The sequence below is a fragment of the Lytechinus variegatus genome, chromosome 3, assembly GCF_018143015.1.
Source record: "Lytechinus variegatus isolate NC3 chromosome 3, Lvar_3.0, whole genome shotgun sequence".
In the NCBI taxonomy this organism is placed as follows: Eukaryota; Metazoa; Echinodermata; class Echinoidea; order Temnopleuroida; family Toxopneustidae; genus Lytechinus; species Lytechinus variegatus.
The window spans coordinates 47,009,271-47,035,693 of record NC_054742.1 but is presented as its reverse complement, the minus strand read 5'-3'; the positions used below and the strand labels follow the sequence as shown (position 1 = coordinate 47,035,693).

The 26,423-nt window shown below is 33.9% G+C and overlaps 2 protein-coding genes and 1 non-coding gene across 11 annotated transcripts in view; 2 read left to right on the top strand and 1 right to left on the bottom strand.

Moving 5' to 3' along the window:
* The window catches only part of LOC121411189 (ras-related protein Rab-11B-like), a 31,853-nt gene extending 16,051 nt beyond the window's left edge, over positions 1–15,802 (top strand). The window contains exons 3-5 of the mRNA XM_041603760.1: positions 5,473–5,666; positions 10,364–10,444; positions 11,867–15,802. Of these exons, the coding sequence (XP_041459694.1) occupies positions 5,473–5,666; positions 10,364–10,444; positions 11,867–12,009 (418 nt within the window). The 3' untranslated portion in view covers positions 12,010–15,802. The remainder of the gene's footprint in view (positions 1–5,472; positions 5,667–10,363; positions 10,445–11,866) is intronic.
* Positions 15,803–17,501: 1,699 nt separating this feature from the next.
* On the bottom strand, positions 17,502–17,574 carry TRNAK-CUU. Its single transcript has one exon. It is a non-coding gene; the product is annotated as a tRNA-Lys (tRNA).
* Positions 17,575–25,769: 8,195 nt separating this feature from the next.
* Positions 25,770–26,423, top strand: part of LOC121411188 (histone-lysine N-methyltransferase 2C-like) — a 74,490-nt gene continuing 73,836 nt past the window's right edge. For 6 of the 9 annotated variants that reach the window (XM_041603758.1, XM_041603757.1, XM_041603756.1 and 3 more), the window contains exon 1: positions 25,772–25,916. The gene's annotated coding sequence lies outside the window, so the exon portion shown is untranslated. Of the gene's footprint in view, positions 25,917–26,423 lie in introns of all 9 variants that reach the window. The other 3 variants (XM_041603755.1, XM_041603754.1, XM_041603759.1) reach the window with 2 other exon arrangements.

The window sequence follows — 26,423 nt, the reverse complement described above, 5'->3', positions numbered from 1 at the left end:
CCCCGGCTGGGAATCGAACCCATGTCCCTCAGAAAGAAAGAGGCTTAACCACTAGACCACGACGCCCCCACAATGTTAAGCTATATTGGAAAGTGCTTTGAGCATGTTTACATGAAGAACTTGCTATAAATGTTCAAATGTATGTATTTATGTTAAAGGACAAGTCCACCCCAACACAAAATTAAGTTTAATAAAAAGAGAAAAATCCAATATCGTCAAAATCGGATGTAAAACATGAAAGTTATATTTTCGCTTAATTTCACAAAAAAGATACTGGCATTTTCTGGTCGGTATGTAAATTAGAAGTCTTATGATGTTATCTACTCACTATGTCTTTTGCATTTTATTATGTGAAATATGATTTTTGATCCTATTTTCTCATTCTCATGTCTAATACAAAGTTTTATTCCTCCATGAACACATGTAATTAGCATTGTTTAATACTATATGGTTCAGTCAAGTTGGCCCTTATTGTCAAATCTGTATAAAATGAAATATTGTATATTAAAACAATAAAAAACAAAAGAAATAGTGAGAGACATCATCGACTGTCTCATTTGCTTATTACTGAGTTGTGCATATCACTGTTATGTGAAAAATAAGCAAAATTTAAAATGCCACAACTTTCTTCTTTTACATGAAATTTTCAGCGTTATGCTAGTATGATTTTTCTTTATTCAAATCAACATTTATCGGGGTTGGACTTGACCTTTAATATAAAGCTGTTAAAGATAATAAATATAACTCTAAAGTTTATTTGGCAAATTGACATAATCCTGGCCTTCTATTAGATACAACTGACCTTTTGAGGATACAAGGTAAAATTCTTCCATGTGTTAATGTAGACTGAATGTGGGACTTTCATGAAAAACCCATTCATTTAATAATAGAATCCTGAGGGGTTTTTTTATTACCTCAAAAGACCCTTAACCTTCACCTTGTGACATGATAATATAATTAACTTGAAAATTAATAAACCTAAGTAAAGTTTTTGATGTTGATACCACAGTACAGTCAAAGTTCATTGACCAGAACTTTAACCTGAAACTCCTGCACAATGATCAGTGATGGTTGAATACCAATATGCACTCTCAAAGTTTTGCCTTATCAGAAACTTGATGAGATTCAATGATGATAATACAACATGGCCAAATATTGGCGATCGTAAAAGACCTACGACCTTGATCATATGACCTGAAACTTGAACTTTATGATTAATGATAAGGATTATGTCAATTGGATTATAAATTGAAAATGGCCCGAGGGAGTATTTTTACATTAACAAGCATATGGATGTTGAGCACCCTAACATTATGGGAAATGAAAGGAAAATCAGAAGTTTTTATCAACTTTGTGATTTTTGAGAAAAATCAGCTGTTTGGGGGGGGGTTGCAACATTCATATTTATATTTATATTAAATGCAAGTTTTACCAAGGCAACAGTAATTATTTTCTTTCAAATGAACTCATGCAGACCACTTACCGTATATTTTGTTCAATATTGAACGAATGGTTCAAAATTTACGCAAGTAGATTGTGATTTTTATGGTATTTTCCATTATTATCTCCCCCATGTTATTCGGTTGCCATGGCAATGGCTTAAGATGGTATTTATACATTTAGCAACAAGCATATATAGATATAGCATCTTGTAATTAGAGGAAACGAAAGAAAATTCAGATTCTGTATTATTTTTTAAAAAAATATATACTTTTCTGAGAAAAATAAACTGTTACCATGGCAATGGCCATTTGCAATATTCTAATTTATCTTTTAATTCAAACATTGTCAAGACAACATCAATTCCTATCATTCCAATAAACTCCTGCAGAATAGTTTTGTGTAGTTTTTGTTCTAAATGAGTGGGAAAAACCCAACGCATGTAGATTAGGTCGCTTTTATTGTATTTCTCGCCATTATCTTTTTAACCATGTTATTAATTTTTTTACCAAATAAGGTATTATTTGGTTGCCATGGCAATGTAATGAGAGTGTATTTATACATTTAGCAAAAATCACTCCTATGTTTATACACCGTAAACGCATGGAAAATGAAACAAAAAAAAACAGATTCTACAACTTTAAATCAATTTTTGTTTTACTTTTCTGGAGGAAAAATGAGCCGTTACCATGGCAACGGGCCAGTTGGAACTATTTTGATGATCTTAAATATTTCTGAATTTCATTTGTATTTAATTGGAACCTTGATTTCAATCTATTTTCTAATTTTTATCATGTTTATCTACCATTTACAGGGGTATACATGCTATTTTTGAGAAATTAATCCGTTGCCATGGCAACGGTCAAAGACGGCATTTATAAATTTGGCAACAAGCAGATTCATGTTCAGCACCCTCAAAATAGGGGAAATAGCACAAAAAATCAGATTCTACAGAAAATTTTTGGTAACCTTTAATATTATGACGAGGAGCTGTGTACTAATATTGCTTAACTTTAAAATTCAATTACATGTACCGGTACTCAGACTTGATACAAGATTTGATATTTTCAGCTTTTGTTCCATAGGTAAACAGGTAGTCAAAGAATTGACTGCAGCATACATTTGTATGCTGCAGTATGAAGCATCTACTACTTCTACATTTTACATGTATATTATTAGGATTAAAAAACTATTCCTTGTTTCATGCATGATTATGCATAACTGGAATTATGCACACACCCTTTTTAAACTGTACCCAATAATGTGATTAACCATCGATGGTACATGTACATGTTATCTTAAAAATACAGTTTAATTTCTTCTAGTGAAAAGGAAATCACACATCATTTTACATTACATCCTGTAAATATTATTATTTTATTTTTTTAGTATGCTCTGTTAAAAGAAACATTAACAATTCCTTGGATTTCAGTCAGGACCGCAAACATTTTTATGTACAGTCATTTTCTGTCAATCTCAATCAAAGATGTACAATTGCATATCCAATTCATCAGGTATGATGATTGAATACTGGCCATTTCTCATGCTGTCACTGATTAATACTCTGTGTGCTTGTAAAGTGGTCTGAAGGGTATATTTGTGCATCATGTAACACCAGTTCTTGAAATGACTATGAAACTCTATACATATACATGTACATGTACACTGTATGTGCGCTGGCAGGGATGTAACCAATAGTCGTCTTCAGAAGAAGTAGGCCTTGTCTCAATGTCTGTCGATATGATTGGCTTCTTGGCAAGGTGTGATGTGTTGTTTATAAACCTGTATGGTTTCATTGTAAATGTACTTTTCACTAACAAACCTTTGTTCATTCTTAGTCCTACATGTATTCTTACATTGTACCATGTATACAATGTACTGTATGTAAAATACATGAACATGTATGTTGAGACATTTTTGCATATTATGCAAATAATGCAAATAATGCAATACATACATGTATCCACCAGTACTATGAGCTACAAACATAAGGAAGTAGTATTCAGTGGTGCTAAAAAGTTAGTGAATCCTGCCAGAAAATTAACACATTTAAAGTATTCAAGTTTTGCCATTTAGATATTTAATTGTGAAGTCATGATGAAGGAGTGCATTTTGTTGTGGGGTTCACAAACTTTTGAGTGCTCACAACTGAACATGTGAATTTACATTTATCAATGCTGACTGAGAGACAAGGAAAATTGTATATTGCATACCTCTTCTAATGCACACAATTGAATCTCAGCATAATGCCCATCCTACCTTATGTACACAAGCATCTGTATTCAATGAATGCAAGCTTGAATTTCATTAGAATTTTTGTCATGTTCACTGAGGGTAATTGAAATACATGTACACCCTGTACCTGTTCATGTATTTTGATGGAATAAATAATTTCTACACTTGTGGGGTTATTTTGTCATACAATTGTTCTATCAGACTATGGGACAGTACATGTATGAGTGAATTTAGCCAAATTTTATAGAAATTATTACTTTTTCCTTTATTCTCAGTGAGGAGTTTTAGTGGTTTTCATATATTACCACAACCCACATACATGTACTTGTTGGGTCAAAAGCCAAAGTGATTTTCAGACCAAATGTTGAATTTCTCTTTACACTGTAGTCAATATGTATGTAAAATACATGTACTGTAAGCATTTTTCAAATGTATGAAGAGGGCAGTACATGTATTTGGTTGATATTTTACATGATCATGATGACATCATACAGGTGGGGTCTGAGGGAACACTTACCGTATTATTGTTTACAAAGTGATTCATAGAGTGTAATATTTATGCATTGTAAATTCTTCACTTTATGATGGTCCTTTTTTGTTTGCTTTATACAGTACATGTACATACAGGGTATGAACTACATGTACATAATTCTCATCCTTTATCCCCAATGTCCACAGTTCTAATATCCATCTGACTTCCCAGATACAGCATCATTCACGTTAACATATTCTTTGTATCAAGAAGGAATAAAAACTTGTCCATTTTCTAATGATGATTTCTTAAAGGACAAGGCCACCCCAACAAAAAGCTGATTTGAATAGAAAGAGAAAATTCTAACAAGCATAACACCGAAAATTTCATCAAAATCGGATATAAAATAAGAAAGTTATAATACTTTAAAGTTTTGCTTAAATTCACAAAACAGTTATATGCACATCCTGTTCGGTATGCAAATGAGGGACTGATGACATCACCCACTCTCTATTTCTTTTGTATTTTATTATGAAATATGAAATATTTTGATTTTTTTGTCATTGTCATGTGAAACAAAGTTTCATTCCTCCCTGAACACGTAGAATTACATTATTTTAACATTTTGTGGTTCAGGCAAGGAGGTCCTAATTGTCAAATTCGTAAAAATTGAAATATGTATGATTTAAACAATAAAAAACAAAAGAAATAGTGAGTCACATGATTGACTCTCCCACTTGCATAACTGATTTGAGCACGTTTTGTGAAAAATAAGCGAAACTTTAAAATGTCAAAAAAATTTATTTTTTATCCAATTTTGATGAAGTTTTCAGCATTATTCATGTTTGATTTTTTATCTATTAATTTAAATCAACCGTTTTTCTGGGGTGGACTTGACCTTTAAATACTTTGCATTCAATTTTTAGGTCAAAGCTGGGATTATTGATGTGTACACCTACATGTACACTGTACTCAACCTAAACCTACTTGACTACAATATACAGTGTAACCTCAAATTTTGTCATCAAAATGAGTTCTTTCTTGAAATACACTTTTAACAGGCGTACATGTACTCCATTTTTTAAAGGAATTATCATAATGAATCAGTAAAAGTCCATGTGATATGTACATTATTATTAATTGATATATGAACTTATATGAAGTATACAGAAGCAGATTATACTTGTTTGATTGTTTTTGAAGCGATACCTACGTACATGTACCTTTATAACCCAACATGCTTTCTTTGACATTCTTCTATTACTGAAAATTAACTATTATAATATGTGGAATTATCCTTCTTATTTTCACCATTTCCATTCCAGATATTACAGAGGGGCAGTAGGAGCGTTGCTTGTATACGACATTGCAAAGCATCTAACGTATGAAAATGTAGAACGGTGGCTCAAAGAACTTAGAGACCATGCAGATAATAATATTGTTATAATGTTAGTTGGCAACAAGAGTGATCTGAGGCATTTGAGGGCGGTCCCAACAGACGAATCCAAAGTCTTTGCAGGTAAGATCAAAATTTCTTTTTTTTTACAGTTACATATCGAGTCTTTGTTGTATACTGCCAACTTAAGTAATATGAGAACATGTCAGTGCCTCAATGTGAAATGTTATGTCCAAAGATGTCCTTCAAGTACAAGTTTTGAATGTGCAGTTTTAAGTCTTTCTACATTATAACTATAGGTCCTGTACTGTCTGTACAAGGACATCATGAAGTTCAGAGTTTACATGGGTTTTTGAAAAAAATGTGAAAAACCACAAAAAACAGCATATGATTGATACCTCCAACCTACATGTATTTCCCACCCCCCCCCCTAAAAAAAAAGACAAAACACCAAGACTTTGTTATTAGTGTTTCTTTTTTCACTATTGCAAAACTTTGGGTTTTAACTTTTATCATGACCATCATTACACTATATGTACAATGTACAACACATACACTTGGCCACATCCAGGAGAATAATCTCACTATAGTCTACAAAATTCGTCGCACGCACCACGAACCGTCTTCTCTGCGCACTTCGATGAGCGATAGCGCACTGTATCTATTCCACGAACTGTCCTCTCTGTTAGGATGCCCACTGTGGCATAAATAATTAATTTCAAGAAAATATAAAGATACGGGATGAAACCTTAGAACCTAAACTTTTTAACGAAGACACCGGTAAATAATTGGCTCTCCTTGTAGATGTGCACTTATTGCTGGTTTTAAAAAAGCTTTCTTTAAATGCGTTTTCTGCAAAACTAACTTTCGCATCGAAGTGTGCAGAGAGGATGGTTCGTGGTGCGTGCGACTATATATATGTAGGGGAAGGCGAGGTAAGTTGTGACAGTTTTTGCTTTTTGCATGTTAGAATTTATATGATTAATAATCTTGTCGAAATAAGTACCTTGCCTTGAAATTTAATTCTTCTGAAATAGTTTCCACCTATATATAACTTTCTATCCCCACACTGAAAGTCATTGTGACCTTTGAAAAAAACGATGTCAAATGGCTCAACTTGCCCCATATATGGGGTAAGTTTGAGCCACCTTCTGGGGTAAGTTGAGTCACAAAAACTATGTACAAAATGTATGAGGGGAGAACCAGCATGTCAATTTTTTGTTTAAAGTATTTCCACTTGCTAATTCTCTATAAATACTAACATCCTTTAAAAGGAAAAGAGCAGTCATGTAAATTTGCTCCTTTCAGCCAGCATTTCAATTGATTTTTATGATTTGTTTGTTTTTTAAGATACATGTACATGTACATTACCATAGGATTGACCATGGCTCAACTTGCCCCATGCTGTTTGGCTCAACTTACCCCAGTCCGAACTTAGTGCGATAATTTTGTATCCACACATTTATTATGCATCCATCATATAAAAGACTATGACAAGAATGAAGATCCATACCTGGACTAATAATGTTGTTATCATGTCTTTATTATATTTAAAGATGTGTGTGTTTATAAAGCATTTATCTATTTCACAGTCACACTCTTTTTTACTTTTTTGGCTGAAATTCATGTTTTTCCCTCTAAAAAACTACTTTTTGTTTCAAAGTTGAAAACAATGGGTTGGGGTTAGGGGTTATGCTATGGGTCATCAATACATGACACCACCACAATGTCTGACTCATTCATTAATGGCCTGGGGCTGGTGGCTCAACTTGCCCCTACATGTATGCTCAACTTACCCCGCCTTCCCCTATATACTATGATTACTCACTCCATGAACCCTACCACACTCATTGGTAGTGACCCTGATGTGGTTGGCCACTTTGGGAGAAAGAGTCATAAAAATACTTGGTTTATTAGTAATACAATGAACAGGGCATAGCGACATGCTGTATTTCAAAATACCTACATGTATGCATTATTACTCAATGCAGGGAAATCCTAGTCTACAAATGTAGACCCACATCTGCAGTGTGTGTACCTCAGCTGATTCAACGAGTCTGCATAGCAGACTAGGTCTACTGAGGTGAAATGGCTCGCTTCGCTCACCCTTTCAGGCTGGTTTGCTTCGCAAACCAGTAGCAGATCCCACCTCACGAGCCATTCAGAGTCTGCATAGCAGACTAGGGAAATCCCTAGACTGTATACATGTATACAATAAATGGAGGCTTACAGTAACAAGTACATTGAATGAAGCAGTGGAGTACAGGGAGATACAAGCTTTCGAGTTCAGTGACTTGGGATAATCTGAAGAGTCTGGACATGTTCATAATATTAAAAAGGACAAGTCCCCCCCCCCCCATAAAAGTTGATTTGAATCAAAAGAGAAAAATCAAACAAGCATAACACACTGAAACTTTCATCAAAATCGGATGCATGTAAAATAAGAAAGTTATGACATTTCAAATTTTCGCTTCACAAAACAGTTATATGCACATCCTGGCTGGTATGCAAATGAGGAGACTATGACATCATCCACTCACTATTTCTTTTGTATTTTATTACATGAAATATTCTAATTTTCTCCTCATTGTCAATTGATACAATGGTTAATTCCTTCCTGAACATGTGGAATTGGCATTGTTTAATACTAAATGGTTCAGTCAAGTTGGTCCTCTTTGTCAAATCTATAATTCAAACAATAAAAAACAAAAGAAATAGGGAGTGATGGATGTCATCGACTGACTCACCTAGTTGTGCAGTTCACAGTTTTCTGAAAAATAACCGAAACTTTAAAATGTCATAACTTTCTTATTTTACACCCGATTTTGATGAAATTTTCAGTACTATGCTAGTTTGATTTTTCTCTATTTATTCAAGTAAGCATTTTCGTTGGTTGGACTTGACCTTCATGTAAATTATAGTACATGGCAATATAATTCAGTTTATCCATCCCATTTCTTTGTTGGATTACCAAAGAAGCTTTTGACGAATCAACATCAAATTTGGTACAAGTACATATGCTGTACGCGTACAATATCTACACTGTACATGTAGGGCATGTGAGTGACAATGATCAGATTAGCTTTGGGTCCAGGTTAATCGTCACAGGTTATTTTTTATTCATTGTGACAATATTTCCAAACTGTTAATGGCTGATAAATACTTTTATTTTATTGTGCACAGTCAAGATCCTGAATACTATGAGACTTTTGATTTAACATGACATATCACTATCACATTAGGATCAATTTTGGTCATTGACATGCGACTTACATGTACACGTACTTCATTATGACGTCATTGAGCGTAACTGTGATCTATGCGTTGGGCATTGCTTTCATTGTTGTATGCGTTGTATATTTAACGCATGCGCACTAGACTGGTGAATATGGTCGCATACTCAACGGTAAATTTTTTACAGGAGCCTATGGGATATTTGTTGGATTTCTGTCATTTTAGGGATTTGCTCTGATACTGCACAGGCAATTGATGCAGACCAAAATGTGTTTTTTAATGTACTGTATGGCTAAAATGCTCTATGTAAAGGTGATAATATTGGTTCTCCTTAATATCCCCTGCAGGTAGACATTGATAGGAATGATAAATTAATGATAAATGTTGCCATTTTAAACTTGTCTGTGTTGTTCAGACTTCCATGTTTTTTGCTTTACATTTTGTAGTTGAATATTAATTTCAAGCACAATTCTTTCTGCAAGGAGCCACAGGATCAATTTCTCAACTGTTATAGAAAATTTATGAAAATAAGAAATCGACTACATGTACATGTAGTTTATCCCTCTGAATCACTTTTTTTCTTCAGGAGATTCTGCATTTTATTCTTAAATCAATAAAAAATTACATGTAACAACTTCAGACAATAACAATGATATAAATACATGTGTTAATCGAAAAGATGAATAATAATGTATAAGACTGAAGACTATATTATAGGTAAATAAAACATGTAAACTATTAAGTCGGATACAATTAAAAGGGATGAAGTACATGTATGGGTCCTAAAAAGTCCCTGGTGACAACCCTGTAATACCATCAAAATACACCAGAAGTGGTGATGAAAAGACATGATGTATTAAAATAAATGGAGTTTTACTCACCTTTTCATAAATTAAACAGTTTACATGTATCACCTACTGTGTATTGGCAAAATTATTGAGGGTAACTAAATATTTAATGAAAAAAATGATATAGATCACCATTCCCATCATTGCTGTCTTTTTGTCATTAGAGGGAGGAGTAAATTGAAAGAATGCAAATTCATACAAGAAGTATCTATTTTTGTATACCCCTTGAGATGCAAAGCATTGTGGAGCCCATACATGTATCTGTTGTGTCTCAGAAAATAATGCTTTTCATTGTGCAATGAAAAGTGCTTTAATTCATTTTTATGCACTAAGCAGATTCCAAAGAAAAATCAACCATTTCTATAAAACTGAAAAAGAAAGAGGTTGCTATCAAATCAACCTTTTTTTATATTTTTTTATTGAAATTCTCCTAATTTACTGTTGGGGTATTATCAGGAAGAGTTTATACAATACTTTTTGGTTTCAGTAGAATCAGTACTCAGTCTGGTCAAGCACTTAGAAGTATTTAGATTTTTGCTCTTTATTGTAGCAATCATTTTAATGTACATGTACATGTAGTACATTTGACTTAAATACATCATGTACACCGCCATGTACAAACTTATGATTTAAGTACATGTATACACACAATCAAACTTGAGCATTTTTATTTCCTTGTAATATACTGAAATATTGAATATAAAACACTTTTCCTTCTTCCCTTTATCTCCTTTACAGAAAGAAATACACTATCCTTCATAGAAACTTCAGCCTTGGATTCAACAAATGTAGAACAAGCCTTTGTTCAAATTTTGACAGGTGAGTCTTCCATACATTACCTTTCCTTCACCCCTTTCAGCATTATTTTTCTTTTCATCCTGAATTTCATAAATAAGGAGGTCATTCCATGCTTCATGTAATTCACCCACGGGCTAAATCATATCAACTCCAAATTTGCTGAATGCATATATTTAGTAATTATTGACATTGTAAAAGCCGGAAAAATAAAAAATTTGCATGATGGCACACCCTTTGTTGGCATTTTTGGTCAACCCTTGTAAGGTAATGGGAGTTCCAAGTTTGATGTGATATCATTAGAAAGTGAGTATTAAAGATAGTTCAAATACATTGACCTTATGACCTTACTGTGACCCTGAATTCAACCACATGGGTCAAATTGTTTTTTGCCAAATTTAGTTCTATATAACTCTGTAGCAAACTACATGTATTAGAAAACTGGAGACATATTAATTCTTTCAATAATACTAAATAGGTTCATTATTGCGGATTGAAATAATCGCTAGAGGGTATTCATTTGTCTCGCAATCTACTATGGTCAACAAGGAAATTCGTGATCACTCTCGCAAAAAGTGTTCACTGGCTTTCTAGGAAATTCGTGATCACTCTCGCAAAAAGTGTTCACTAGCTTACAAGTTCACGAGCTTTCGAATGCCGCTGCAACTCTTTATCAAGTGACAAGGATTGTCCGATATCGTACTGTATTTATACTAATCTCCAAGACCGTACGCACAAGCGCGAGAACAATAGGTGGGCACTGATCCGTTGTGTGATTGGTCACTTGATAAAGAGTTGCAGCGGCACTCGAAAGCTCGTGAACTTGTAAGCTAGTGAACACTTTTTGCGAGAGTGATCACGAATTTCCTTGTTGACCCTAGTAGATTGCGAGACAAATGAATACCCTCTAGCGAATATTAATTCTTGTTCAGTTTGTAGCTTTTCTGATAGCTGGCATACATGAAATGGCAGTCCCACACAAATGATACCGTGTTGGATATTGCTACAAATAACATAATTTTGTATATATGGATGTATAAACTTTGGTTTTTGAGACCTGTTTTACAACATCTGAAGGTAAATTCTTAACATAAACTTTGGTTTTTGAGACCTGTTTTACAACATCTGAAGGTAAATTCTTAACATGTAGTTCTGGTGTCAGATAATGGCTAAACCAAGCTCATTCACAAAGTGTAATAGTTTTCAATACAGAGAGAGGTCCTCTGATCCATGATTCTACATGCATGTCCTTTATAAACACATAGAATTTGTTTTAGGATTCAGTTCCTGGAGAGTTGCATACACCCATCTTGTTTATTGTTAAAATTGTTTCGGATTGGTGCGAACCATACGACAAATGTTGATTACCCGTATTTGAGCCTTAGCTTCTTGAGTCTAGTCATCAAATTGACCAATGTTCTAATCCAGATTTTTTTTTTTGTGCAGAAATTTACAAGATAGTGTCACAGAAGAACATTCGAGATGGTGGTAACGGTGAGGACTCGCCCAGTTCAGATGTGAAACCCATAACCATTCCACCCACACATGGCTACACTGAACCCAATAAGAGGAAATGCTGTCAATCATAAGGTCCAATCTTCTTAATGGCTCATCACTCACACACAGGGAGATGTTAAAGAAAAAATAAGATAATGAAAGGAAATAGATATTGAAAATATTATGTAATATTATCTCCAACTCTCTTGGTTATCCTGTTTATGGCCGAATGGGTTGGGGATTGATACCGTACGAGTCGTAGGAATATTGTGGCAGATTCGACCCTCTATCTTTTGTACAAATCTATTTGGTGTGTGTGTAATTTACGGAGATATTCTGTGAAACTTTGCAGTAAGGATGGCGGGGAAACTAAAACTTGTCTGTCAGTACTGCTGGTTGAGAAAAAAAATGAATTAAAATCTATTGTACAGAAGATGAGAAATGATGGAAAGTCTTGCCTCTGTGGATAAACTTGTGGCTACATTGCTCTGGTTCCTATACAAATATGCCCCATGACAAAGGGAAAGACAGTCAATGTTGATAACACTCCTGTGCTATGCATATATACCATTTTAGGAACTGCCTGTTACTGTGATGGTAATGAGCAAATGCTCACCAGAGAGCTTTGTCATATGCAGAGCAATGTAGCTGTAAAACTTGTTTGATATTAAAGAAAATGTAGCAATTTTGAATTGAAAGAAAGATGAATGATTTGTGTGGTTAATTAGAGGTGAATGCATTCCATAGGGTTGTGTAGGCTCTATAGTCTTAATTAAATCTTAACTGGGTCTGTATGAACACTATTGAATACCCACTCTCTTGCTCTCTGTACAAGGAAATACTATTAAACTCCTGGCTCATTTGTTAGTGCTGCAGTAGTTACATGTATGATAGGTTAAATCCCAGAGCCTACAAATTTAGACTCCCTCCAAAGAGGGAGATGGGTTGAATTGAACGTTCCCATATTTTACATGTTAAATTTCCTATAAAAAAGGGAAATGAAAGGGTTGTTTATGTTGTAAGTGATATTTTTCAGAATGTAGATAAAGGGCATAACTGTATATGTGTCAGCCAGCACTTTATACCAAAAGCACTGTACATTTGGCATGTTTTATGCTTTATGTGGGTGGGAAGGAGGAGGTTATTGTTTAATACATGGTCAGTGGACTATATGTGGAAACTGGTTTGTGGCCATTTTATAATTAATTATCTTGGATAAATTAGATAATCTCTTGAAATTAATTCAACGTATGCATTTAAAAAAAAATACTTCCAGGATCCAACCAATGTAGATTCACAACCATAGTAAACTCAATTAGACAGACCATTTGAATTGAAACAGCATATATGGTCATGCTCTAGTGTAAGAATACTTTGTGAAAATATGGGATATTTTTCTGCTGTAAGTTCTTTTATTTCTCATATGGTTTTTTTTCTTCAGAGTATAATATTTTATAATACTAGAGTGATTATAGAATTATTTATGTTATTCCTGCTCTCATTATTTGAAAATGATTTGATATGTTTGTGAGCCTTTGTATATACTGCCATGATTGTTTTTCTTTAAATGCAGTACCTTGGCCGGGCCATGTACAAATCCTACAAATTGTTATGTTGATTGGATGAAAATCTGCTCTATGTGTACATGCCATGTACAGAGTAATCTGATTATCATCATTTCTTGGAAATGAGATGATTAAAATAGTGTTCAAAATGCTTTTATTACAATTAGGCCTTATTCACAGTATGTATAAACTATTACAATGATTTCATAAAAGAGCTAGCATGCACAGAGTACATTAGATATGTATGTCATCTTGTAGGTGATGACCTCATGATTATGTTGATAAGGTACACGTATGTCTTAGATTAGCAGTTTCCTCCTTCATGGAAATAAACTTTGATTTTTTAGGTAATGATCCAAGGAAATGTTTGTTGGTGCTGAACCTTCAGTGATATCAATTTACTCAGCTCATAATAACCCTATCTGTGGTATGAAGTTCCTCTTATATGGGATAATAAAGGATCCACAACTAATTTTACCCAGGGGGTGTAAAAGTACTTTCCAGCAGTCCTTGAATTTGATAATACAATCCTATATCTTTCAAAAATAATTTTTAGTAAGAAAATTAATATTGGTCACACATCATTTATTACAGGAAAGTGTCCTCTATTTTCAAAAGTCAAAGGCAGTAAGGCTACAGGGATACTTATTGATGTAATGTCTTATTTCATAGGAGTGGTTTATATATATTTTTTTCATTGTTGCAATGCTTGAATCTGTGCGCCGTTCATGTAACAAAGATACATGTACATCATGTAAATGTGAGCAACCATTTAGTGTGGATACTTTCCCAATCTTGTCATACCTCAGAAAGTGCATTATGATGAGCTTTCTTGTAAAGAAAAAGAAGAAATCAAAAAGAAATAATAATTGGAAAAACAATTGTAGCAAAGTCATAGAAAGGAATGCTATGTATTGAGATAACTCATGATTGATTTCTGGTGTGTTTTTTTCCTTTTGGTTGCATTTGGTATTTTGTGTCGTTTCAAATGCAAATGCCATTCTAGTCATCTTCATTGTGAAATGTGAATGGTACATATCAATGTATAATATCTGGTTGCATCACACCTGTGTCTATTATGTGGCTCCAGCCTCCAGGTCCAGGATAAACATATGCATGATGCTCGCTAATTTAACTTCATGAGCCAAAAATTGTTTGTGAGGGCAGGGGGAGGATGAGACTGATACATGTTCTAGTCTACCTAATTGGGTTAACAGATTTTGAGACTTCTTGGTAATTAATTGACCATTTCAGATTGTGTGCAACCCATCTGAGTTAACTTGTAAAAATATTATTTTGTTTGATAAACTTATGAGCATATTTTATTTAACAATACTTAATACATTTATTTACAATTGTAAAATACATCAGCCACCAAAGAATGTTGAGCTCCCCCTCCCCCCCACCCCTCCTCTGGAAACTTCAACTTATTGTTATGCTAGCTACATGTTTTTGTAAAAATTGAGAAGCACTCATTTACATATGCAGATCTGCATGCAACGCAAATCATATGTACATTTGAAATACATGTATGAAATACTCTGTGCATTGTACGCAAGTTTCCACAGAAGGGGTGGTTAAAACTACTTTGTGTATACCCTCATTTTCAGCGTGTATGTTAATCATGACAACCCCCCCCCCCCCCATAAGGTAATATCCTCTATAAAATGTTAAGACTTGTGCAGTTTAACAAACACCCATATTTTCTATTTTTAAGATTGAGAAGAATTCCTCCCTAAGGTCCGCAATAGAAAATGGTGTTCCTCTGTACTTTAGTAATTTACACTCTCCACATTTTTTCTTTTTGTATGAGAAATTACAATATTATATTTATACTGTAAATTTTTGATTGAAGCAATTCTGATTCAAATGTTTAAAGATGCAATTGTTTTTTTTTGGCATAAATGATGTGAGAGGAAGATGTTGAGGTGTATGTGTTTTAGGTGCCAAGATTCTATGTTCATGTTTCTTTCATTGCTTCACATAACAATCCATAAAGATTATCATTTTTATTTCATAACAGGTTTGTGTGTCTAATCATAGAGTCTGTATGTATCTGCTTTTCTTGTTAACATGTGTTTAAAAAGGAAAATATATTGCATTTGGTACAAGTATGATTATTGGAATGAATTGTTGCTATATATATTGAACTTTTTTGGTTACCACCTAAACACATGTTATTCCTTGGAGAGGGAACTGATGGATAGTCAAGAAAAATTGTATTCCTGTTTATGTAAACAAGTCTTGTCAATGTATCCTTGCTCTTTAAGTATTTGAAAATAAATTGCTTCATGGCTGTTACAAATTAAACAATGATAAATAAATTATTTTGTGGTTTGTTATCTTTCATTGTACTGTCTATTCTATGATTCAGTGCAGTATATCTAATTTGAGCACAGTTTGTTTTTATTGGGGGGGGGAGGTATACTCCAAGTAAATATTAATGAGTGCTCTTTTCTGAATAAATTTGGTTTTGATAATCTGAGTAAAATAAAGGAAAATCTAAACATGGAAACTGTAATATTTCATTATTATACGTAGCAGATTAATACATCATGGTATTTCAAACAAAATAACAAATATATAGGGTATAGGCCCAAATACATCCTCAATCTATTGGGGACATATTTCTATTTTATAGATAATACAATCTTGGTAGGGAACCAGGTCCTATTTTGGCAGTTAAAGGGCAAGTCAAGTTGGTTTGAATGAATATAGAATCAGAACAGGTAAAATCGGTAAACTGACATTTTTTTAAAAAGATTTTGCATGTTTTTCAAAAGAAATACATATTCAATATGCAAATGAGAGAATCGATATCACTTTTTTATGTTGGGGATATTATACTGTATTACGATTTTTGCAGATAAGGAGACCATTAATTTGCATGAAATTACAACACATGGTAATTCCACATGTTAAGGGAGGAAACAAATATTATTTCACAATATAAGTAGGGAAAATTTTGAAATATCTCATTCAATGTACAATTTTTTTAAGAGCAGTTAGAGGGTGACCTCAATGGATCTCTATCTCTTTTTTTGCATAATACAAGGCTATGCACACAACTGTTTAGAAAAATTAAAGGACAAATCCACCCCAACAAAAACTTGACTTAAATAAAAAGAGAAAAATTCAACAAGCATAACACTGAAAATTTCATCAAAATCGGATGTAAAAAAAGAAAGATATAACATTTTTAAGTTTCGCTTCATTTCACAAAACAGTTATATGCACATCTCAGTCGGTATGCAAATGAGGAACTGATGACATCACTATTTCTTTCATATTCTATTATATGAAATATGAAATATTTTTATTTTCTCGTCATTGTCATGTGAAATGAAGTTTCATTCCTACCTGAACACGTGGAATTCCATTACCTTAACATTTTGTGCTTCAGGCAAGGAGGCTCTAATGTTCAAACTCGTATAAATTGAAATATTGTATAATTCAAACAATAAAAAACAAAAGAAATAGTGAGTGAGTGACATCGACTCTCTCATTTGGATGTAACTGGCTCGTTCATATTAATGTTTTGTTATAAAAATAAGCGAAACTTTGAAATGTCATAACTTTCCTATTTTACATCCGATTTTGATGAAGTTTTCAGCATTGTGCTTGTCTGATTTTTCTCTATAGATTCAAATCAACATTTCTCTGAGGTGGACTTGACCTTTGAACCTTTGAAATGTACATCTGATTTTGATGAAAAGCTTGTTTATTTTTTAAAGGGCTTTTTTTCCAATGGGTTTTTTTTTTGGGGGGGGCGAGCACCCCCCCCCCCCCGCCTCCTGCTGCACATGTCAAAAAGGTAATAAGACCATACAGATAAAAGCCAAGTACTTTTTGTGATATGCTGTTTGAATGGCGACGAACAAGATCAGTGTAAACCAAGTGCAGGCCTAAATATATTTTGACATCAATAACTGATCAAACACACGGATCTAGAATTTTTATGTGACAATTGCATAACCAATCAGAAGATTATTTAAAATCAACATGAGAAAAAAAATGTGCGCCCAATGTGGGGCTCGAACCCACGACCCTGAGATTAAGAGTCTCATGCTCTACCGACTGAGCTAACCGGGCTGGCTTGCCGTTGCGGGGTTCAACATGCTTTATATAGATATCTGTGTCAGCTGGTTGGCTTGTGCTATAATTCGATAGAATTCTGTCGTTTGATTGGTCAATTTTCGAGATCTATGGCACGCTGTTGGTGAAAAACACTGATCTCTCCCCTAAGAGAGAGATCAGTGGTGTAAAGGTGTAAAGACACGCTATGCTATGCTTTGACCATAGATGCTTTGACCGAAATAATTATTATATCGAGATTTGTGCATGCTTTGCTACTGCGGACTTCTTTACATGGATTTCGATAGAACTCGGCCAATCAGTGCCATCAAATTCTATCGAAATATCGCAAATTAACCAATGAGCGCGACAGGATTCTATCGAAATATCAACCGCAATATATAAATGCAATTCACTGAATAACGTGAATGGTCTGTGTGCACTGGTGGTAGAGCATAGAGATGTATAATATCTCTATGTGGTAGAGTAGTAAAATCTCATCAGTGCCTGTAGCTGTGTGTCATTCATGATGAGGGTATGGGGTAGATCTAGTTTTTGAAATAAATAAACAGGATTCCTGAATATCCTCGAGGACATGAATGGCCGAGTATGTGAGTAGGGCCTACTAACCCATGGATTTTGCGTAGGTCTACTAGTTGGATGATGATCAATACAGAAAATAATTATATTAAAAAATCTCGGAAATTAAATTATCCGAATATCTAGTTGGGTTGGTGCAAATTTGGACAAAGTGGACCCTTTAGATAGTTCAGGCCTGTAACCAGGACCAGCTAGGGGTACCCCCCCCCCCCCGTTTTTTTTTTAGGCCTGCATGCATATAGGCTAAAAAAAAAACATTATTTTTTTAGTGGACCCTAGCTGCTGGCAATAAGGGATCGTAGACACCCCCTGCACCACTCTACGTGCCTGAGTCGAGAACATGTCATGAACAGAAATTTTAGTTTTTTTTCTGGAGGGGGGGGGGGGGGGGCTGGGCAAGTGAATATTTTTGTATGTTCAAAATGAAAATTGAGTTATTTGGGTCATAATCTGGGGAAAAATTGTTAATTTATTTTTTTAATTGATGCCTTCGACTACTAGCTGGTGCATGGCCATGATAGCAGAATTATCGTTGTAATATCAATTATTAAAATGTTTCCCCTTCTTATCCCTTTTTTCTTCCACCCTTTTCTCCCGTTTGTGTAGCTCGGAGGTTGAGGATTTGTTAGTGGACTTTTTTTTATATTATTTTTTCTTTATTTGATTCTTTTATACATAGGCCTTTTTCTTGTATTTGATTAGATCTTGTATGACACATCAGAAAATAATTTGTAAACAGGTTTAAGTTCATTTTTTATTATTGCTTAAATCAAAAGTCTTATTACACTTTATCAAAATAATAGTTAAAAACTTATAGAATTGCCCTTTATTTATATTTTACCACCCCCCCCCCCATCTCTCTCTGCTCTTCTCTTTCTCTAACTCTGTCAGTCTCCCTGTCTCTTAACATTTCTGTCTTACATCAATTAAAATATGAATGAACATCCGATAGTTTTTTTTTATTTCTTTTATATTTAATTTTCTCAATTTCATAATTCAATAGCAATTATAAATTATTTTGTAAACAGGCTGAATTTCATTTTTTTAATTATTGCTTAAATCACACAAGTCTTATTGCATTTTATCAAATAGTCAAAAATTTATAGAATTGCCCTTTATTCTACTGCTCTTCTTTTTCTCTCTGTCAGTCTCTCAGCCTGAGAGACTGACAGAGAGAAAAAGAAGAGCAGTAGAATGACGGTCTCTTAACATTTCTTTCTTACATCAATTAAAATATGAATGAACATCAATATTTTTTCTATTTCTTATATATTTAATTTTCTCAATTTCATAATTCAATAGCAATTATAAATTTGTAAACAGGCTGAAGTTCATTTTTGTTTAATTATTGCTTAAATCAAAAGTCTTATTACATTTTATCAAATAGTTAAAAACTTAAAGAATTGCCCTATATTCTACTGCTCTTCTTTTTCTCTCTGTCAGTCTCTCCGATGGTCTCTTAACACTTTCTGTCTTACATCAATCAAAATATGAATGAACATCAACAATATTTTTTTTCTATTTCTTATATGTATAATTTTATCAATTTCATAATTCAGTAGAAATTATAAAATCACATTACGAAAAATACATTCCAACCAGCTTCACAATCGAAGAGGAACATACAGAAAAAAAGACAAAATAAACTTCACATTTAACAATAGGGAAAAGAATTAATAGCTTATCTTCTATGCCAATTATTAAACCCTTATCCAACGGGGGGGGGGGGCAATTTGACCCCCAAATATTTTCTGCGATTTATGCACTGAATAAAAAGGTACAGGGGTCCGTTGTGTTTAAACGCAAGTCAAAATATAAATCGCAAGTTCCAAATGCGCGCTGTTGATTGGTTGATTGCTTGCACAACTCTTTCTGCAACGGGCCCCAGTACTTTTTACATACATGCAATATGCAATGGAACTCAACTGATGTCATTCGGATGCAGAACTTGCAGTTACTGGGGCTCACCACAAGATTATACAACTACAGCCCCGATAATGAACATCTTTAATTTGTGTCAAGTGAAAGGGGTTAGGTTTCACGCATAAACCATTTCAATTTTTAAGGAAAATGATTATTGTATATAAAAATGACATTACTTGTCTAATTACAATTAAAAAGCTTGAAAAAAAAGAATTTGAAATCTATTTCTTTCTTTGCAAATACTTGTTTAAAAATATACATTTTTATGAGAAACATTTGATTGCATTTAAGCATAACAAAACTATTATTTTGTGTACAATAGTTATTTATGGCAATCGGAAAGTTTGCCATTAGGTTTAACATATGAAATTTTGATACTGTGCATTTCTATCACCCTCCCATAAGAGATAGCAAAAAAATAACATCATTATTGTGATTTCTTACTCAATGAACCACATAGGTATGCACTGTTATAATTTACAATATGATTAAAATTTAATTCATGGCACAGAGGTACAACACAATTGGTTAAACATTAACCGCATATTCCAAAATGCTGTATCTGAAGTTATACTAGACTTGGAAAGTTTATATTATTCTACCATTTCAAAATTTTGGTAGCTGAAAACTTTTTGTCCCGGTTTTCACGGTTAAGCGCCACTTTTCAATTTTTTCAGGTTTTTGTCCACTGTACAAAATATCAGAAGCTAGATGAAATGTTTTGGTATGTACATGATAGACCCATATAGGGTCTACCTCAGCATAACGAAAGTCCAACGCTAAAGTGTGTGTGCACAGTATAGTGCAAGATGTGTCCAAATTGGACCTAGCTGATGTGACATCAGCTAGGTCTCAAATTTGGACACATCTTGCACGCACACTTTAGCGTTGGACTTTCGTTATGCCATCATTAATAGCTCCATTGTTATGCTATGGGAGGTAGACCTATATGGGACTTTCTTTATGTGATGTCAACCTAGCAAACATGGCTTTCGCTCAACTTTGCCATATCTTAACTAATCTAGATATTTGGCCAAATGAATAGAGCAGTTCTTACATAATGGGTAGTGGAAATAAATCATAAGACTTTGAAAAAAATCTGATTATTCTTTAGTACATTTTTTTCAAAGCCATGCAAATTTGTCGTGCGGATGTGACATTGTCCGTTCACATTTAAGGGTCTGTTTCTGAGGGGTGTAAAAAAAAGAAATTCAAAGCTGGTTGTAAAAAAAATCTCATCTGATCAAAGTTTAGGTCAGTCACAACTTGTGTAAAAAGTTTGTCTGAGCAAAATTCTCATCTGATGAAGTTATTGCAATCTAAATGTGTAATTTGAAATGTCCGTTCACAAAGTTGCCACATCCGCAGACATTTCAGACTGCTACATTTTGTTTATTGTGCATGTGTTCTTTTGGTCATACATTGATGAGTCCATGTGAGATGTAATAAAATGCAAAACCATTCCGCATGACATTCAAAAGTTTTTATTTTATGTTGCGATATGTGGTGTCCGTTCACATCTGTCACATCCGCACACCCGTTTTCCCAGAAACAGATTAGGCCTATGGTTTAATTGTATCTCTGCAAACTTACGGCTGATTCACTTGGAATTTTGATATGTTTCAGCCTCTGGGGTTGGTTTGTGAATAAAACTCATACAAAGATTGCAGTTTTACTTTATTCTTTAAAATATTTCAAAAATCTTGAATAGTGCTTGTGCGGATGTGACATATTTATATGTGAACGGACAATATGATAAACATTTTGAAATAGTTTGGATAACTTGTCATTTTTGACAAAAAAGATGTTTGTACTTGAAAATGATACATCTTTTACACATTGTCTGATCTTTTTTAGGTCTTTTTATTTTGCTTTTCTTTGATAATTAGAATTTTCTTTTCATAATATAAACATACTGGGCGTTGTGGCGTGCGCCTGTAATCTAAGCTATGTGCATGGGGAAGTTACAAATAATTGATGCAGAGGTTATGAGCCCTGGTCACGTCTTTTGGATAGTGACGTTATAGGTCGGTCCAGACGTAAATAATCATATCTGATTGATACACGTCTGCAAAACTCACGCACAAATACACACATACAACATAGAAATTCCACTGTAACGATCAGAGCAAATTTTTATATCATGTGTAAAATATCAATGCCTTTTATACATTAATGATATGATAATTACGACTCAAGTCATTGCATAATATTAGGGTGGTAAATGTCTCCCCTTTGATGTAGTTGAGTATATATACATTGACAAATTATGTGCGGATGTGACATTTTTATATGTGAACGGACAGATTACCTATCAGTGCTAGGCCTTTATACCCTAACACTTGGTACAGTGTATACATGATATAAATTCATCAACATGGTGAAATTAGATGAGGAATTAATAAAATTGAGATAATTGTTATATGTTATTGTTGGTCTGTCCGTTCACATCTGAATTGTCACATCCGCACATAATGATGTTGAAATTTTTCATCATTAGAATTCTGAAAGGTGGGTATTTATGTGTACCCATAATGTTTCACCTCTTATTTGACGAAGAGGGCGACTGCCAGAAAAACAGATTAACAAACAATGACTCCGCATAATTGCCAAGTCGATAAAAAAAATCAAACGATGGACGGACGATGCAGATATCAAGCAGGAGGAATGAGCGTGTTTTTTTTGTTAACACCCTTAGTGATATAAATCGTTTCGTAATAACATGGATTATGGCTCTTGGAAAAAAATAATGATAGGTTATACATGTATGGCTTGCAAAACACACTAAATTAATTTCCAGACAAATTTAATGTTGAATACGAAGAGAAAAAGAAAAGCGGAATAAAGACGCAGAAAAGGAATATCTCTTAAGATGATTAATACATGTCCTATTACTATGGTAATACAGTTTTCAACACATTCAGAAAATAAATCTTGCATGACTTTACCCAGGGATGAATATTCGTGCCAACTTATAATACCTATTCTCATGGGCCTAAATCTCGTGGGATGGGGGCATAAATCTTGATCAAATTTTGAGATCCGCATGTTATGAATTTGCTAAAAAGATGTTTAAAATATTTTCCCTTTCTTATGTCTTCTTTCTATCCTCCATCTCCGTTTTTTTGTTTCTTCTTGTTTTTGCCAACCAAAATTGCCGGCTCTCCCGCATACGGCAGAGCATTAACGGGGTACTTAGGGCTGAAAATAATTATATATCTAAATAAAAAGAGTAAACTTTACCGAGTAAAACGCTGAAAATTTCATCAAAATCTGATAACAAGGAACGAAGTTATTTATCGTCATTCATACATTGGGCTGAAAAGTTTTCAAGTTTATCTAAATCAATCAAACAAAAAACATGTTAAAACATTTTGAAAAAAAAAAGACATGATAGGTTTGGGACCCCATAGAAACAGATCTTGTTTGTTACAGTGAGTATCAATAAAAAGTTTACACTTTGGAATAGTCCTGGGAATTGAAAAATATGCAACAGGGGATAATTTTTTTAACATATATTTTGGGGTTTTGGTCTAATCTATTAAAATAATGAAAGTAAAATCTTTGACTGAATATTACCCTGGACTGAGTACTGTCCACTTTTGTAAAGCTCGCCGAAATCGATTTGCGCATGCATAAATGCTCATTTTCAAGATGTGTCAAGGGGAAAAGAGCAAAAACAAACTGACTGTGCAGTACATTTTTCATGCATTTCTTTTGCATTTTAGCAAATTCAAATAAAACAGATACATTTAAACATTTTGTAACAACTTTTCCATGGAAATTAACACTGTAACCCGAGGTACATACAACCTTTACCCTTTTTTTGCGCCAGCTGGATCTGAGGACTTATATCTGAGTGTTTATTTCAGACTCGGCACCTCCAGCATTCTTTAACGAAGTTTTGGGACCACATTTCATGTTTCCTGTAAAACTTCACACTTTTCCCAGTTTGGCAGTGATAAACAAAGCGAACAATCTAGCCTAAGTCACGTCATGTGAACCACTTTTAGGAAAGAAATCCATTCATATATACTGCACAATAAATTCCTCTCAAACTAAGCCATTTCCCAAAATGTAATATTGAATCATTCAAACATCGGAATAGTCAACCTAAGCCTCAAAAAATAAACTCCCTCTCAGTTTTTAAGAAATATTTAAAAGATAGACTTTAAGTGCGATTTCAGCTTGATTCTCCAATATCAAATGTCTCCGATGTCAATTTCAGTTATCATGGTCTATTGTATACTCCCTTCTTTCTAATGATGTGCGCAGTTAATTATATTTTTGTTTATATCTCACTTCAACTATTCTATCATGATATGTATGTATATTTTTCTCATGTTAATTTTACTGTGTATAATAAGATATATTTTGATTGTTTTTTTAATATGCACTACCCCAAGGGAGAGCCATGCATTTCAGGTTGATTGCTCATTGTTAATAGATTATTAAATAAATAGTTAAATATATTATGTGTCCAACTAATCTTTTTGGGCATTTTATTTAACGGTCATGAAAATTTTGCTCATTCTAAATTGTTACTTATTTCAAAAAAAAGTAGACACATTTTGAATCAATTTTTAGTCATATTCGTGGTGATGGATGAAGCCGTAGGGGGAGGGGGTTGCTGTATTGCAGGGGAGTTGATTAGCTATTGTGTATTAGACATTATTTTGAGAGGACGCGATCAGTGTATAGCGTCGGAGCAAGAAAATTTTCGAATTTGAATAGTACAACGTGATTTTAGAGCACTCGACCACATGTATATGGAATTCTGCATTATTCAGAGCCAACATTATCTAGGTTTTTTTTATTTGTGGTCGTTTTTTTTTTTTTTTTGGGGGGGGGTTAGTCTCCAAAGCCCCCATTCTAGAACCGCGCCTGCTTTATAAACCCAGTACAATATGGCAATATTCGAGCCAAGTTGACTGCCAGCCGGAGTTCTCAGGTCTAGCTATCTCGACCCCCTGACTATACATAAAACCTCCATCTGTATATATCAAGAAGCAATTGAACACAAATCAGGAGTAACTCTTTGGTCTCATACCATTTTGGCCTTACTGTGGTAAGGGACGACAAACCATCTCGCATATAATAGGCTTTCTTCATATCTCCATATATTACAAATGACAGTTCTAGCCTTGCTCAATAGTCGATACCGCCCGTGTTTTGAATGTGGGGGTGGGGCCCTGTGTACTGTATAGACAGCATGCGTGGTCGCTTCTGCTGTGAACGTCTAGGCCTCAGTACACACAGCGAATACTCGTCGTATATTTCACCAGAAAATACCCTTGTCAATGCACCGAAAACCAATCCTATGGATATATAAATAGACAAAATTTTCCTCAATAACGACAAAACCATGTTCAGAACAGTCGATGAAAAGATAAATGAAATGAAGATTCCCGAATATGATGCGGCGTTATACCAATTTGAGAAAATTTCTCCAAATGTAGTATTATGAACATATAGTAGAAAGGGTCGCTCCGTTCACTACATAAGATTCATCCGCGGAAGAGCAGAAATATGAAATAGAGCTAATAAATATGAAATATATGATATATACATCCTTTCCTGTATATATTTTAAATAAATGACTCATTAAAAGCATATTTATGCCTATTTCTATTCAGTAGAAAAATTTCCATAAAGATTGGGGATCTACATTTTATCATTTAAATCTCCCTGTTTTGGAGGTCACATAGAGTGAAAAGGCATTCAATATGGCGGCATCATCAGTAGACAAGTAATCGTGATGAAAATATTCAAACCCTTTGTTTCTATTAATGGGCATCAAACCCCGCCTGATATCCACCTGCAAAAGTGCCACCACTGTAAGTTCTTTGATTTTGTTTAAGAATTTGTTGAAAATATTTTTAATATATTGTTCGTTTTGCATGTTCATGCAGGTAAATTCCATCGTTTTAATTAACAAATTACACGTCCGCTTGGCCGGGCTTTAGTTTGAGTTTGAGCGTGTAGACAGTTTTTTAGCTTGGCATTCATTGTTTCAACCTCAACTCACTAACCTGGAATTCTGGATTGGGTGGATATGATTTAGAATTCGGAAAGCAGGCATTCTAAATAATTCTATTTTATATTAGGCCTACATGACTTGAGAATGCAATTACCATGATTACCAAATACCAGATTACATTTGGAAATGGAATAATGAACAGACTTAACCATGTTAACAATAACATTAACAATCATGACTAACATTCTTGGCAGTGGCTTTAGCTTAGTTTGGATTTGAAATGCAAAATAATGAAGAATTGGGCTGAGATTTTACAGATGATAATAATATGCATATTTGAGCTGAAATTGAAGTGGATGGAGGC